General features: G+C 39.8%; 1 protein-coding gene across 1 annotated transcript in view; it reads left to right on the top strand.

Annotated features, from left to right (window-relative positions):
* SATB2 (SATB homeobox 2) overlaps positions 1–15,968 on the top strand; it is a 133,686-nt gene that overhangs the window by 7,005 nt on the left and 110,713 nt on the right. Inside the window, exon 3 of the mRNA XM_050899841.1 lies at positions 13,615–13,791. Coding sequence (XP_050755798.1) covers positions 13,615–13,791 — 177 coding nt within the window. The remainder of the gene's footprint in view (positions 1–13,614; positions 13,792–15,968) is intronic.

Below are 15,968 nucleotides of genomic sequence, written 5' to 3'. Positions count from 1 at the left end.
AATACAATATGGCATCTATGATGTTGTAAAATGAAGACAGTTTTACTGCAGTCATGTATTTATATTCGCCAAACAGCTGTGTGACCTGTTTAGGAAAATTCTTATTTTTGTGATTGAGCTGTCCCCAACCTGCTTTTAAATCTTATTTTTAAACTTTTCAAAATAACTGAAAATCTGTAAAACTTAGGAAGATTTTATTTCGAATCCCAAATTGCAAGGCATAGATAAGTTAGGCCTTTAATTATCATCCCTCATAATTTAGTTAAATTAGTAACTGCTGCTGTGTTTTAGGATTAAAGGCCCAGTTTTTCAAGGTATAAAGTATTACCAAGTCCCTTTGAATTGATACGATGGGGGTTTGTTCAAGATAACCTGTGCCTGATTCAGACTCTGTAACTACAGAACAAGCGTGCTCTCCTTTTGAAGCTCAAAGTGGTTTTGAAACCAGGCCGCTGTGTTGAATGAGGAACTGATGCCCTTTCTAGCTCTGAAAAAAATTGTCTTGTGGTAATTGATTCCTACTGTATGAAATGTCCTGGGTCAGATGCATTGGTCCCCATGATGACATGTGTCACTAATGCAGATGTAAGAAATAGTCACAGCAGACAAAAGGCAGCTGAGTATTTGATGGCTTTTGAGAAATGTTTTCTAGCCTCCAGCCATACTAAAAAAAAATTGCCCTCCAACAAGCTTTGTACTTGTTGCTGAATGCTCATCAGCGACGTCTCTGCTGTGGGGTTACATACAAATGAGTTTACATTGATTAGTGGTACGAAAGACAGAAAATACGCTTTGCCGTTTCATTCGGGGGGAATGGTTAGCCCATCTAGATGAGGTTCTTGTGGCCATTCACAAGTGTTGACTGCTTTAATGTGTGATATGTTCTCAGCCAGCAAGTCATGTTGTCCATATTGTCGCAATTCTATAGTTAGGATTTTTTTTTTTCCAGAGTTCCTGCGCTTTGTACAAAAGCACGTACAAAAGCAGCTGTTGTGTGTATTTTGTCCCCGTCTTCATTTGCATTGATCCAAATATTAGTAAGGGAAAAATATTTCAAGTTTCCAATTTTATTTCCTTTATTTTAGAGAAGTTTAAAAAAAACCCATGAACTAGTATTTTAAGTTGTTTTTTGTTTTTAAATACTATACTAGCTCTGCTGGTATCCCCTGAAGTTTTACAAATATACCAAGATGTCAGCATTTGTCTACTAGCAATTTAAGGCTGCTGACATTGTGAAACCCTTATGAACAATGTTTGAAAGTTGTTTTTTTTAAAGGTGTAATTCTTACTCTGATTTTTAAAGATGTGAACATTGATGTTGCTAATATCTGAGGACTTACGTAAAACCTCCTTCCAGGAGGCGTTTCTACTTGGAATAAGGCCACACAAATAATTTACAGGATTGCTTAAAAGGTGAAGTGTGAGCCCTGCATTGCTAGTATCGTAAGCTGGATGCTAGGGCAGACATGTTGTGTCTGAACTCAAGATATATTTTAAATTTCCTGGCAAATGCTGAATGATTATTGATGTTACATGCAGCGATGTTAGGAAAATGAGAAGATTCTCATTATTTGTAGAAGCTGTATGAAGCGAACAGAAAGAACTTGAAGAAAAGAGACAGGTAGCTCTAGATAAGAGTCTAAGCATATGACTTGTTTTCTAAACAGAAAATTACCTGGCTAATAGTAAAAATTGTCAGTCATTTTGCTCTAACTGATGTCCTTGTATCAGATGGACATGCAATATTAAACAGTCTGAGCACAACTGTACCTTGTTAGTAGCAATGTCAGCAAGGTAAAAAAGCTCAGAAAAAGATTAATAAAAATAACCTGTCAGACTATATTTTATATGAATCTGCAGCATCTCTTGAGATGACGATACGCCCACTGCATTTTCAGAGTGCAGTAGAAATGTCTCCCACTTAAATATGCTCCCTCCTTATTTGTTCCCCAAAGACACACTCTGAGATGAAAAGACACTCTATTGACAGCAAATCTTTTCAAAAGTACTAATCTGGCGAGAAATGTTGCGAGGGGAGTTTCTTGTATCAAAACCCATGATTTGTATCACTGCATACAGCCACAAGGTCAGTCTCTCTCTCTCTCTCTCTCTCTCTCTCATATGTTCTATTCTATTTGTATAATGTTGAGAAGCGGCTGGATTAGTCTGTCTTTACTTGTGTATCGCCAACACTCCACTCTCTAGAAGTTGCTGACTTTGTCTGCATTTGGACAGAAACTTCAGATAAGTGAGGAAACTCACATAGAAGTATTTACCATCCTGGTAATCTAAGCTCACAGAGAGTGTTTTGTCATAAATTTAGCTGACAGGCATATATTGGAAATGAAGCATGTCATTTTCAAAACTATAACCAGACTATTTTTCGAGAGTAATATAAATTCATATTTTGAGCGTATTTTGGTTTATATGCATTTCCATTATTTATATATTAAAATTAGATGTGCACAATTTCCAGCCTTATTATTTTGAGTGGTTATTAAGAAATGTAGTTATAAATTATGAGTTATACAATACTTTGGAGTAAAAGGTGATTTTCATAATGTCTTTTCCCAACTTACAAATAACTTTTTTGCCATAATACAAACATGCTAGCAGAGCAACATGATAGATGTCTCTTTAAGTATCGTAGTAAAAGAAAATGACTTGTATTCTGAGGCTGTGGATAGTTTATGTTGTTTTGGACCCATTTCCCAAGCAGTGATCGAAAACAGATTACAATAACAATTATACAGTCAGAAGATGCAATATCCATTTCTGTTTTAATTGAGTGAAAGAATAATAAAAACATCATTAAGAAAAATGAGGTGGACCTGTCATACACTCTACCAATTTTTAGACTTAGAGAAAATGCAGAGTAACAGAAGTGTGGGCTTTTTTTTTTTTTTCCTTTTCTTTTTTTTTTAAGTAGAGTTTGTTGCTCAAGCTAGAAGTCTGGATGGTAGACTTCATATGGGCTCCTATGAGCGAGTATGCAGTAAGTAGGCGTACTGCTTGACAGTAAAGCTCAAGTTAGGCATTATCTGACTGTCTGGGTTTGGCATAATAATAAATGTAATGTTTCTGTCATTTGTTTGAGCCTTCCTGATTATATTAATATGATCACGGTGTCATACTGACCTGCCAGATAGATGAGCTCAGAGAATGCCATGGAGAGGTAGAAAGTAGTAAAAAAGACTTCTTTCTTCTTCAAAATAAAAAGCTGTGCTACTTTTTTTCCAGTTTTTTTGCCTCTCCAAATCTGTGGACACATATGCCAATGAAAGTATTCAGTCTCTCAAGCCATCGCTACCTGGGACTGACTCTTCTGTCACCCTTTAGCTACCTCACCCTCTCAGTCTTCTGATTAAAACCCTATAGACAGAAAGGCCCCACGCTGGGCAGCACTGCAGCTGTGTTCCTTTTGAAAAGGGACCTAACTGTAGTTGAAGACCCGAGGCTGAGGGAACCTGGCTCTCCCATTTTCTCCAAAGCTGAGTCCTAGAGCTGTAAGCAGAAGTGTCCTTTCTGCCATACCATACGTGGAAAGAGAGATCCTCTCTACGGTAGCCTTGGCTCTAGTTGTGTACCATACAGCTTTATAAATTAACATTTGGAATGGCATCCGAAAGTGAACCGGGAGCCAGTTCAGCCTTTGGAGAGCAGATGTAATCTGCTTTCTTTGGCTAACACCTCTCAGCAAGCACATGCATTTGCACTAGCAGAAGTATCTGATTCTCCAGTGTAGCTCTGCGTACGTAACATTGTAGCAATTCAGCCTGTTGAGCCCCAAAAGCATGGATTGCTGACTCTTAACAAGTGAATCCACACACAGTAGGTCAGCCTGTACGTAGGTCCTTTCCACTCTCTCCCCAAAATATCACTAGCTGGCTGAACAAAGTAAGTGTACTGTGCATACCTGAGAAAGAGGATGTACCTGTTAACTCTTGTTCCTCGACCTCATGAATTGTTTGATAAAGACGTGGTAGTTATTAAAAACTGTTAGATTAATGTGGCCTGCTGGCTGATAAAAGTAAATGTTCCTAAAAGAATAATGTTCAAATGGATAGTTGTCAAATGTGTGATCTTGTCTTTGTGAAAACGTGGAGTGCTTTCCCCACAGCTCTTGATCTTCTGTCCTTGAAAAAGAAGAAATATGAGAGAATGCCACTCAGAAGTTGTTCTCTCCCTGCAGGGGTATGGAGTGTGGAAGATTGGAGTTGTAAGTAAAGGCCAAGCCCCAGATGCCAGTTCCTGACCCGTAATGGGCCGTGGGTGCAGGCTGTCTGAAGACTCTGTGCACATTGACTGGTGAAAAGAGAGACAGAGAGGGAAGTTAGCTGCTTTCTAGAGGATGGAATGACGGAGCGGCTCCTACTCTTTCTTGGTTGTGGTTCTCTCCTTCATTCATTTTCCTGCTGAAGATCTGATGAAGGTTTCTGTGGTCTCCTTATACCAGAAAAATACCCTCTAGTAATGATGTTGCCATAGCAGTAGCTGAACCCTTGCTGAAAGAGTAGCACGATGAAGCACTCCATCAATAACCATTGAGTTTGATGACATTTATTCTGAGACAGTGTTTCATGTGGCTTGTCCTATTGCGTACATACTTGTAACTTTTGCCCATAACCAGTTCTGCCGTATCTTAGAAATGAGGTTTTCTAATGCTGCCAATATCTAAAAGACATGAGGGAAGGAGGCAATGATTACGATTACAGATCCACTCAGCTTGTCTTACAGCTGGAGCCTGCAACTGGGCTTGAAGACAGAGATGTAGGTGCAGTAGTTATATTAGACTCTCCATCAGCTATGTATCTGGTAACATGAAGGAGGGGTGATACGATTTCTTCTTTTTCTTGCCAGGGGGTGGTTCACAGAGGAATGGTCATGAAGGAGAAAAGAGCTTGCTGGTGGGTCCCAGTGGAGATCCCAAAAGAGGCCTGAGTGTGGTACGCAGCTCTTCTCCAGAAATAAAACCTCAAACCAGCTACGAAAGCTTTTCTGTTACATTCCAGGGGACTTATCCCAGTACCAGGAGACTAGTTAATAGAACCTTCATTAAAATGCTTTTGCTAGAAGATGTTTTTTTGCTTTAAAAATTACATAATATGGTGGCATCTGCTAGCACCACCGAAGTTAAGAGCTTATTAGTGGTTCCAGTTTTCAGGGTTTAAAAATGTTGGTCATTAAAATTAATTCTGGGTGGAACTTGGCGTAGAGACTTAGCCCCTCAGGCGAGTTTTGTTACGTAGTTGAGAGAAAAACAACAGAAAGCAGTCCCCCAAACCCAAAACCCCTCCCGAACCCTAAACTTGTTTTTAAGTTACAGAAACCAAACCCTAAAACTTATAGGAAATTAATGGCTTAAGACGATTTTTTTTTTAAAAACGCCAGTTTAATTTAAAAGTGTTTCCTTCACTGGTTTTGAGTGAAATGAGTATATTTTCCATTAGTTCATATTATGAAGTACTGCTGTGGGGTATTTTTTCTTCTTTTTTAACTGGGAAACAAGTTGAAACAACTGAGCTGTTTTATTTAGGAAAAACGTAGCTACAGTGTCTTCACCTTTGCCTTTCAATGCAAATGGCTGGATGATCTTAAGGGTCTTTTCCAACTTAAATGATTCTATGATTCTATTCTATGAATTGGAAAGCCTGCATGTGGTTCTGGCTGAATGCATGGTGCTGGTGCCGACACAGGCGTTCCTGCACGTCTCGGGGGGCTGGCTGGCAGGGAAAGCTGAGCTTTCCGCTAGAACAACAGGGACAGCTGTTTGTGCCTTCTTCTGACGCAGGCTCCCTTAAAACTGTATTTTGAGGTCTGGGTGACCATCACTCTCACTTTTCACTCATTTAGGTGGAGAGCTGGAAGTGCTTTATTCTCCTGTTTAATTGCTTCTGCCTCCTGGCTGCCATGTGCACGGCTGTCCCTGGGTTAACCGGGTGGCACAAAGCCCCAGTGGCTGCTCCCTTTCTTGCCCTTTGAACCCAACCAGTGTGACAGATTCGAAGTTTGGGTCGAGTTAGTGCAACTAGTTTAGCAAAGGGGGTTAGTTACCAGAAGCAGCTGATCCACTTTGACTAACAAAAGGCCTCGTCTCCCGTGAGTAACACTTCTATCCCAGACATGCAGCAGGAGAGGCTGCGCTGGAGGTAAATACTTCGTATCCCTCTCTATTTCTCATTTCTTGTTCGTCTCAGCACATGCTCTGAATACGGCTTTTCTTATATACCGTTTTTGAGAAACTCAAGTATTATCAAATCAAGTTATGAGTTTCATAATATGTTTCTGTGGTGGGATAGTGGCCTGGAATATTTCGTGTTAAACAGTAAAGCTGTTATTTCAGCTAGGAGAAGGATTCCTTGGCTAGTTAAGCTGTCAGAAGCAGGGGACATCTGCAGAGACGTTAGTGACTTCTTTATAAGATTTCCTGAGATCTGGGATAGTTGTGATGGTTGGGAGACTGAAGCCACAGAAAGGACTGGAAGCTGAAGAAGGATGTAAATAATATCTTGTGGTTTGCATTCACCATTGGCTAAAATAGAATATGTAGAAATGCATTTCCTGCCTACAGATTTATTGAATATGTAAAGCCAGAAAAAATAACTGAGGAGGAGGAGAAAGATATTGTCCTCAGTTTTACTTCCTTTGGCCCTCCTAAAAAGAAAAATTCTACAATGTAATGTTATTTAACATGATTTTGTTTCTTTGGCAAACGTTGTATTAAAATCATCTGTGGACTGAGCTCTTCTTTACCAAATTGCATTCTGGAACATATTATTTGCAACGGGCTTATAAACCCATGAAGAGTAGGAGTTTAACAGCATCGCATTACTGGTTATATGCAAAATCAGATATCTCACGTTTTGTCTAGAACACATTGGAGAGCAGAGGATTAGCAGAAAGTAAGGTCCTTTTTTTTAAACAAAACGTTTTGCTGTAATGAGGTGCTTGACGCTTTTGTTTTGCATAGGATTGTACAGTTGCAAAGATCCTGATACGGTCTCCTATATTTGACATAGAGATTTCCCGCTGGCCGCCTGTCAGTGTGCACACACAGCTTTCTTCACGTGGTTCCGAGTGGTTAGTGACAAACAACTGCAAAGTCATTCCTCCAGTCCCATTAAAAAAGATTTACAGTGGAAGAATTCTCAGCCTCATAATGAGACTGTTGTAAGCTGGTGCTTGATACGTAAAGGGCTGAAACACAGTCCATTTACCCAAACCAAGCATTTATTGTAAATAAGTTAAGTGCCAACAGCTTATATTCTGCCCGATTTAATTATATTTATAATTTATGGGGTAGCTTGAAAGTGAGCCTTAATGGACATGACTGACCCTTTGTGAAATGTGTGAACTCTGTCTCTTCCACCTCATCACTGAATTGCACAGGCGTGGGCTGCACCTGGGATCTGCTTCAAGCCTGATCCCTCTTGAGTGTGAATAGTCACGTATGTGTGGCACTGTGGAAATGGTATGGTTGTGCCTGTTCAGCCTGTCATGGCGTATCCTGTCTCTGCAGCCCTCAACTGGACTGCAGGATTTTCTGGGGAAGATCTCACATCACCACCAGCTACAGCTACACTGTGATTTAAATAAAAGTGGTGTTGAGATTAGAACAAAAACCTGTTTTTTCAAATACTATTTGGTGTCCTTCCTCTTAGAAAAAAAATGTTTTGGAATGCAGTTGATCTTTTCTCGTTATGAATTTATCTTCTCTCGTTATATGTGATCTTAAAGGTCTTTTCCAACAGAAACAATTCTATGGTTCTATGTTTGTTCAGCTAGTTGCGTCTTGAATAGAAACCTCCTGATTATTAGCATATGCACTAGATTTTCATTTCCGATCACTTCAGGATTTGCAGTTGACGCTGTTTTGAAGAAGTGGCATGCTGAAGCTTTGAAGCTTCACACTTTTTTTTTCCTTTCTTTTTTTTTTCCCCTTGATGTTATTGTTAAGCTTTTCAGAATAGAAATTACGGATTTAAGTTGCACTAGGATGTAGGATGGCCATCTTTGGTGCAGAAATTCAGGTATTTCTGAATAACTGAAAGCTGTCAGACTGAATTGGTTTCTGCCTTTTCAATTAGAGCTGCAGGATGTGAGGAGGAGAACTGGCAAATCTCTCCTGTGCCGCACGGATGCTGATTTCTGCCTTTTAAAACAGTTTTCTCAATTTAGGTTCATTTTTCAAATTTTCTAAAAGAAAGGGAAAGAGAGTTAAATACCAAATTGGTATGTGTAAGGTCAACTCTATTGCAGCTCAAAGAGGAATAAATAAATGGACTGCTTTCCCTTCACTGCCTTTGCTGGATAAAGGGCTCTCGCCTAAAGAAAAAACAGAAGCAGATTAGGTTTAGGAAATGTTTGTAGTTTGATTGCTTCCTGTGGTTATTGCCAGTTGTGGAAGCATGCTTTATTGTTAAATACATGGAATCTTTATCTAGATAATTTCCTTAAGACGACCCATGCTTTGCTAATTGAGCTTCCTAGTCTCTGTCACAGGGTAAAGGTCTCATCTTAGAAGTCCAACTGAAGTTGCTTGTAATTCAGTGTTTTGAGGTGTGCGTGGGAATAAACATTTGTGGATTCTGCTCTTGCTGTTACCTAGATTTCTTTTCTTTTCTTCCCCCCCCCCCCCTCTTTTCTCTGTATTGGAAAGACTGGCTTAGAGAGAATGACCCACGTTACAGTCTCTGCTAGGGTAAAAATTTTCTGCATACAGTAATGAAGATTTTTCAGTAGTTTATGAATTTTCAAATAAATGTCCTTGTTTCTGAGCTCCCAACCATAGAAATTTGCTTTATCTTTGAGGGAGATTACTCTGTGTGTGTGTCTGTGTTCTGTTTAAAAAAAACCCAAACAACCAACAAAACCTAAAAACCCAAAGCACAACAGCAACAACAAAAACTTTATTTTCCACTTTCTTCATTTGATAAAAATCTCTCCACTGTAGAATGATTTCCTTTGGGTTTGACACCACCATTTGATCTCAGTTTTTAATAATTTTGGTGGGTTTCACTCCCAGAAGAAAACATGCTTGTGTTGTGAAGTATTCCCACTAGAAATCTGGGAAGTCTTAAAACCTCATGTTACTCAGGGCTAAGAACTGGCTTCTTTATTAATTCCCTGCTAGACAACCCCTGTACAGTAAATCTTTCCATAACACCATCCTGTTGAAATTAATCAAGCTGATGTTTGGAAATTGTTCAAATTAGATTAAATTAAATAACACCTAGATGGGGCTCAAAACTTGTGCTGATGGAAACAGATTTTAAGCTAAAAAGACACGAATTTTATTGGTGCCTCTTCTTATTGGTTGATCTTCATATTATACTTATTAGGACACGCAAGTGCTGCTCCCTATTTAATGGCTGGAGAGGTGGGTGGCTGAAATAGTTTAACCTCCTCCTCAGCTTTCTGTATCCTTTTCTTTTTTGCTTTAGGTGCCAAGCCTATGATGGTTACGTGGAAGTGGACAATGCATAGAAGTACAGTGCTGATAGTATCACATCTGTTACTTGCTTTAAAGCATGCACTGGACAAAGTATCATTTGCAAATGAACAAAAGAAACAGTGCAGGACTTCGTAATATCTGTTCTGTCTTGCCCTTCTAGTTGGTCATTAGAAATTTACAGCTTTTACTTGCAAATCTTACAACTGAAAATCTTTTCCAGGGAGCTGCATGACTGCAGTTTGAGAATACTTTAACTGGCTTCAAGTTTTTTGTAAAAATGAATGTTTTATGCAGCAGAGTGTCCAGAGTTTTCACTTCTTGAATGAACTACCTGTTTCTCTTTCCTTCATTTTTAAGAATGGATTGCTCCCCAGTGAAATAAAACTATAGATTGAAATGGGGAAGGAGGAGAAAATGTGCATTTGGACACAGGTCTCTTTGATACATGTTTAATTTCTTCTTAATTTCTCTGCCCCTTAGAAGAGTCTCAGCAAAAAACGCAACTATGTTTACAAAGTCTTCTCTGTACATTGCAGCTTTTCCATGAAAACAACAGCGGAGCTTAAATCCCATCTCTGATTTGTTTTAAAAATATATGTTATACAAAGGTACCGGTCACTGCTAACCATTCTGTTCTTCTGGGTAATAGTGAGAATAGTTTTCCCCTGTTCTCTTCCATGGATTGGAAGGAATTCTTGCTGTGTATGGATGTCCTTATAAAAGCCTTTATGTAGATCTTGTTTTATGCTCCCCTAGCATTTTATGCAGATGCTATGTATATGGGGTCAAACCTCTGTGCGAAGCACGAAAGAGCTGCTTATAAGTCAGTTAAGTGAATTAACATCAAGGAGAAAAAGTCTTTTGTATAATTTGTGATTGCTATTAATGTTTTGTGTGTGTTCCAGCATTGTGTTCATCCTTTAAGGAAACAAACTGTTTCCTTTTTAGCCCTCAGATTACCCCTTGTTTTCTCCATGTGTGAAAATCGGTGCTGTATGTCACCTACCATGAGCTGTACAGCATCATTCACTGCAGCATCTCTCTAAAGCTGGGAGAGCGAATGCACGGAATTTCAGTGCAGAAGGGACCTCAGCCTTTTTTGTGCGTATGCATGGGAGAGGGAGGATGACAGTAGTTCTGGCTGATCAGGCATTAGGGAAAGAACTGAGGAGTTCCAGGATTTATGAGTAACGCTGGCTTGTATTGCTGTAGCACTGCATGCGAGACTTCATTATGGATGCTTGGTCTCCTGCTCTCTGAGTATTGCTGTAAGTTCTTCAACTGGAATGACAATGAGCACTGACTAACTTGCATTGCTATTCTGTAACGGCCCTGTAGTGAGCTGGAGGTGTAATATATGCATCTAGGAGCAAGACATGGTGTATATCAGTGTGTAAAGAGCATGTTGGCTTTTGGCTGCAGATGTTTTTTCTTCTGATTCCCATGTTCTGAAAGTATGTTCATTTATTTTCAGATACCATCAGGAAACAGAGAAGTCTGAGGCGATAAGTCCATTGGAGACATTATAGCTTAACTCTCCAATGCAAAATAGAGGGCAAAGCAGATGGAACTTCCTTGGAGTGAGATTTACTTGGAAATAAGTTGGATTACTGTTGTTTTTTAGTAAAATGGGGTTGGTATTAAGATTCCAGACACTATAGCGAGAGGCATGAGAATGGCTTAGCAATGGCAGATGTGGTAACCTGCCCTTTGCTCTCTGTTTTTAAGGTGCTAATAGCAGCTATCATCAGTTACACTGGGTCACTGAGTTCAGAGATGTTTTTGCAAAAGCTGTTTCTGTAGCAGGGTCCCTGCAAGCATGGGCAGCAGGAAGGGGCAGGAAAGTCATCATGGGCAAGAGTCCTGTGGGTCCTTCGTGCCATCCATGAAGTGATGTCATGTACGGCATCAGTTCTAGCATTTGAGATCCTGTTTGTGCTGACAGAGTAAACAAAGAGTGTGGAGAATAGGTGCAACTTCTGTGCTGAAAAGGTGGACAGACTGTTGTGTGACAAGGAAAGCATCCAGCAGGAGAATAAAAGATGCTGTGGCATCCCTCTCATCAGTTTGCATTCACCTACTTTTTCTGTCTTGCCAAAATGTAATTTACACAACTGATATCACAGCCTCAGCATTTGGCCAAGTATCTTAATCTTCCATTAAGACATTAATAGCGCCATCAAAAGTGCTATGACAGACTGTATGTTTGACAGGAGGAGAAGTTTGTTGCTTACAGAGGTTAAATTTTGTTTTAACTAGTTAAATGATTTATGGACAAATAGAATTCAATTTTTAACCTTTGATAGGAATAGAAATTTTGTCATTGATTTCAGAGGAACAGGATCAGCCTTGCACTGTCTTTTCAGGAAAGTACCTAGAGATTTTTTTTTCACTGACTTTTTTTTTAACACTGTGTGTTAGAATTTGGCTGCTTGAACTTGCAAAATGCATCAGTTTAACCCAGAATCAAGCAGGGAAGAGGGAGCAGCATCAATGTGATGCCATAACCTACTTACACATTACTTCAGGATGTGTTTTAAAACAAAGAACTAAAACAGATCAACTGGGTATCGCAGCTCGTAGCTGCTGCTGCTGCTGACCTGCAGTGAGAATGTCAGATTGGGAGCCACTGCATGCCAGATAGGTCATAAGTGAGAATTGTGTACGTAAAATTTATTTTAAAGTAAATCTAGTCTCTGCAAATTCAAGACAAGGAGGATTTAAGTCCCTTAGCAGTTGTTACTGGTGTGACTGTATCTATTTCAGGGCAGGGTGACTCCTCTGAAGAGATATATAACTATTGGTTTGTAGATAGTGAAGCTACTGATAGTAGAAGATCTTGAAGATATTTAACTGACTTTGTATGGAAGGAGAACTGAAATGTGGCTTTCTCCTCTTTTTTCCTTAGAGAAGTGCCTGGTCCAGGAATATAGTGATTTGTGTCTGGCCTTTCATAAATATACTCAGTTATTTTTCATAGTTGTTATCTACTGGAAATGGTTGTATTTCATTCTGAAGAATAGGAGTTAGAGGTGAACTTTCTGGCAGTATTATGAGCCTTAATTAGCACATTTGGAGAACTACTTTAGGCTGAGATTTGTCTCTGCCCCAGTATTTCCTAGTTTATCTAGGGGCTAACAAATTGTATGTAACCAATTAATAAATTTCTGTGACTAGAGGTAATGGTTTTTCCTTTGCCACCCCCTGACTACAGCCTGGCCTGTAGCAAGCGATGGAAATGGCCATGCAGTTCTGTAGGTTTTCCGTCTGTTCCATCTTCCCTCCGTGCACGCGCTTTGAGTACTGTAGGGCCGTCTCCTGCAAATTGGCTTGTTTCTCTACTGTCTGTAGTATTGAATCCCTTTAAGTTCATGCCCCACAATTTATTGCCATAGATGACTTGATCCTGTAACCACAAAAGTAAATTTACAATAAAACAGAACAAAATTGAATCCAGACCACCCCCTAAGTTTTCCACTTCTGTGGTTCCTCGTCATCCTTGATCCTCTTTCGAAGAGAGCTGTTCTTGCTCTCTTCATACATGCAGCGGGAGAACAGCCACTGGCCTCTCTGGGTCTGCATGACCATCAGCTGGCAACACAAGATTATCGTTTTCAGCAAAATCAATGCAAGGGTATTTTCCTAGCACAGTGAGAAGACTGGCCCTGGTCTGAAAATGTGCAAATAAGCCTATCCCAGCCAAGAACTGCGTATGGGACTAGCCTCTGCTGATTCCTCTATACGTTCACTGTGTGGAGAGAAGCAGAAGCGGCATTTGTGTGTCAGGTTTTCGTATGGCTGAATGTGGAGAAGCTCTGACCTGAAAGAATAGGGACATTCATGGAACTGTAGAAAACTTCTGCAATGTTGAAAAGGTCTTATTAGGAAATCTTGTTCATCCTCATGCTGACTGTGATTCTGTTCCTGAATTGTATTCTCTGGAGCTTTTAGTGTGGTTTTTAAATGAGTCAAGTGATGAGACTTCAGTATTTCCCTTGGAAAGAAAACAAAAGCTATCCCACAGGGAAGAAAGGCAGATTTCCACTTAAGATGAGCCTTCTAGGAGGTGTTTTAATTTACAGCTTTAATCAGAGATGTATGACACACTTCTTGTTCCTCTCTTATTGATGCTTTGTTGTTTTGGTTTTTTTTTAATCTAGGTTTGATGATTCCAGTCTTTTGTGTGGTGGAGCAGTCAGACGCCTCTCTTGAATACGATAATCGAGAAGAGCATGCTGAGTTCGTTCTGGTTCGCAAAGATGTGCTCTTTAGCCAGCTGGTGGAGACAGCGCTCCTGGCTCTGGGGTATTCCCACAGTTCTGCAGCTCAAGCACAAGGTATTCAATAAAGTTCTTTTCCCCCTTCTCTGCACTGGCAGAAGACAGCACCTGAGGTTGTTCGATGTAAGGAGAAAGCAAGAAAATTGGTGGCAAATGTTGGAAGCGGTTATATCAGTTGTGTTGATTGCTTAATCTTAAACTAGGTGTACAACAAGCCCTACCTTGTTAGCCTGCCTAGAAAGCATTAGCTGGATCTTGCTGAAGTGTGAAATATGGTGATAATGATCAGCCAGCATATTCATGACATATTTGTTCTGTACCACGAGGCAGGTTGCTGCTTTGAGGAAGTCAGCACAGAAAAGCTGGATAGAACCTCTAGGTGTACAGCTAGATGGTATCTAGTATTTATCTTTGTATGAGGGCCATTTTGAACAGCATATGATTGTCTTTCATTTTTAAAATTATACATTGTATATAATGGTTATATATATACATGCTCTTTTTATGGCCAATAGTTGTAGTGCTAAACGTGCAGGCTGATTTCTCTGTTTTCACGTACCTACTATATTGCTGCAAAGCCCTTTGTAAAGCTCTACAGTCCCTTCCACTTAGAGATGATTCTCCAGTAGCAGCAAAATCTTAAAATAAACAAAGCTTTCCTCTCTCTACCCAAAATATCAGCTTGAAAAAAACAAACCTGAAATCCTAATCTTGAGGGAGATGGGCAGGAGGTGGTGGGTTGGGAAAAATCTTTCCAGAATGAACTTTGCATTTCAAGAGGCTTTTTTATACTAAACAGGTTATTTCAGTGCTTGTTCTTTTGGATGAGAAGCCTGTACATTTCAGTTTCATCTCCATGTCACCAATAAAACCTGTGCACATTTAGAGTAGTTTAATAGAAGCTTTGCCTGGGGATTTGGATTTTGTCTGTTGGTTTCAGTTATTTTGTATAGCTAGGTATTTGAACGTGTGAACAGAGGGAGCAGTGGTGGTGTTGAATCCAGCAGTTCCAGGCAGTGGTTCATAGCACAGGCTCCTTGTACAAACTTCTTTCCAAGCAGGGTGATAGTGATTCATTTCCTCTGTCAGCCTCTGCTCTGTGAGAGAGGCTCAGGTTCTTTATACAGGCAGAGCTCATGCACATGTGTTTATTTACACAATATGGTAATAAAAGCTCTGCGAGAAGGTAGTTGTTTTGGTTTTTTAATATGAAACATTTCATGTCATTTTAGGGACACTTTTTTCCTGAATGTAAAAGGTCAGCATATCCCACTGTTTCCAGCCTGGTGAGCCAGCTTCCTGTTTGACAGCACTATCCATCTCAGTTAACACAGTTGCTCAACGTGTTGCAAGCTAACATGTGGAACACGCTGCACTAGGTGGCCAAGATTTGATTCCTGGCACTTACAAAGGGGAATGGGCTTTGCAAGAAACCTGCTCCAAGGAGGCATGCCATTCAGTGCAGTGATCCACACTGGCTGAGCATCTCACTTGGGGGAGCCTTGCTTTTGCAGCATTTCTCTGATGTGAGAATAGCAAGGAGGAGAGACAGATTGACTCACGAAGGAAATTAGTCACTGTGCAGGGAGGAAACGGCCACTGCATTTTTGAACTACAGGCTTTGACAATGAGCAGGTTCAGATACTAATCTGTCGCTTGATGTGTTGCTCGAATAACTGGTCTAGAAAATAAAAGTTGAATCTCTAATTGTTGCAATTTGTCTGAAAGGAAAGAATTCGGCATTTTTGTCTTTAAGGCAGCAATTACCTTCCACTAAAAAACATCAGATGGTATAATATTTAGAAATGACAGAAAATACCTTAAAGATCCGTCAGCTAACAAATCTTTTACTTGGTCAGTTTATGTACATTCACACTGAAGGACCAGTTCTCCAAAGTCTTTTATACATCCTGGACAAATGCGGCAGGTCATGCTGATTTTAAGATATGAAGCTGAAGTATGCAGCGTGTTCTGTAGTATCTTGCTTCCGTGCTAGCTGTCTACAAGCTGAGAGACGAGGTACAGGCAGAGACACAGTGCTAATAGATCTCTGAGATTGTTCAGTTTAATGAGAAAATTTATAGAATATTAGGCTATAATCTGTCAACTAGGGTTGACAGAAGCATGCTGCTAAATTGTTGATATAAGGATTTATTTGGGAACACAATTTTCTGATATTAAAAAGAGGAAAAAAAAAAGCTATTTGCTTTATTCATTCTGGTTGTAGGAAAAGT

The sequence above is a fragment of the Gymnogyps californianus genome, chromosome 7 (genome assembly GCF_018139145.2).
Source record: "Gymnogyps californianus isolate 813 chromosome 7, ASM1813914v2, whole genome shotgun sequence".
NCBI classification, from domain to species: Eukaryota; Metazoa; Chordata; class Aves; order Accipitriformes; family Cathartidae; genus Gymnogyps; species Gymnogyps californianus.
Note: the sequence above shows the minus strand (reverse complement) of the source record. Positions and strands in the feature narration are given on the sequence as shown.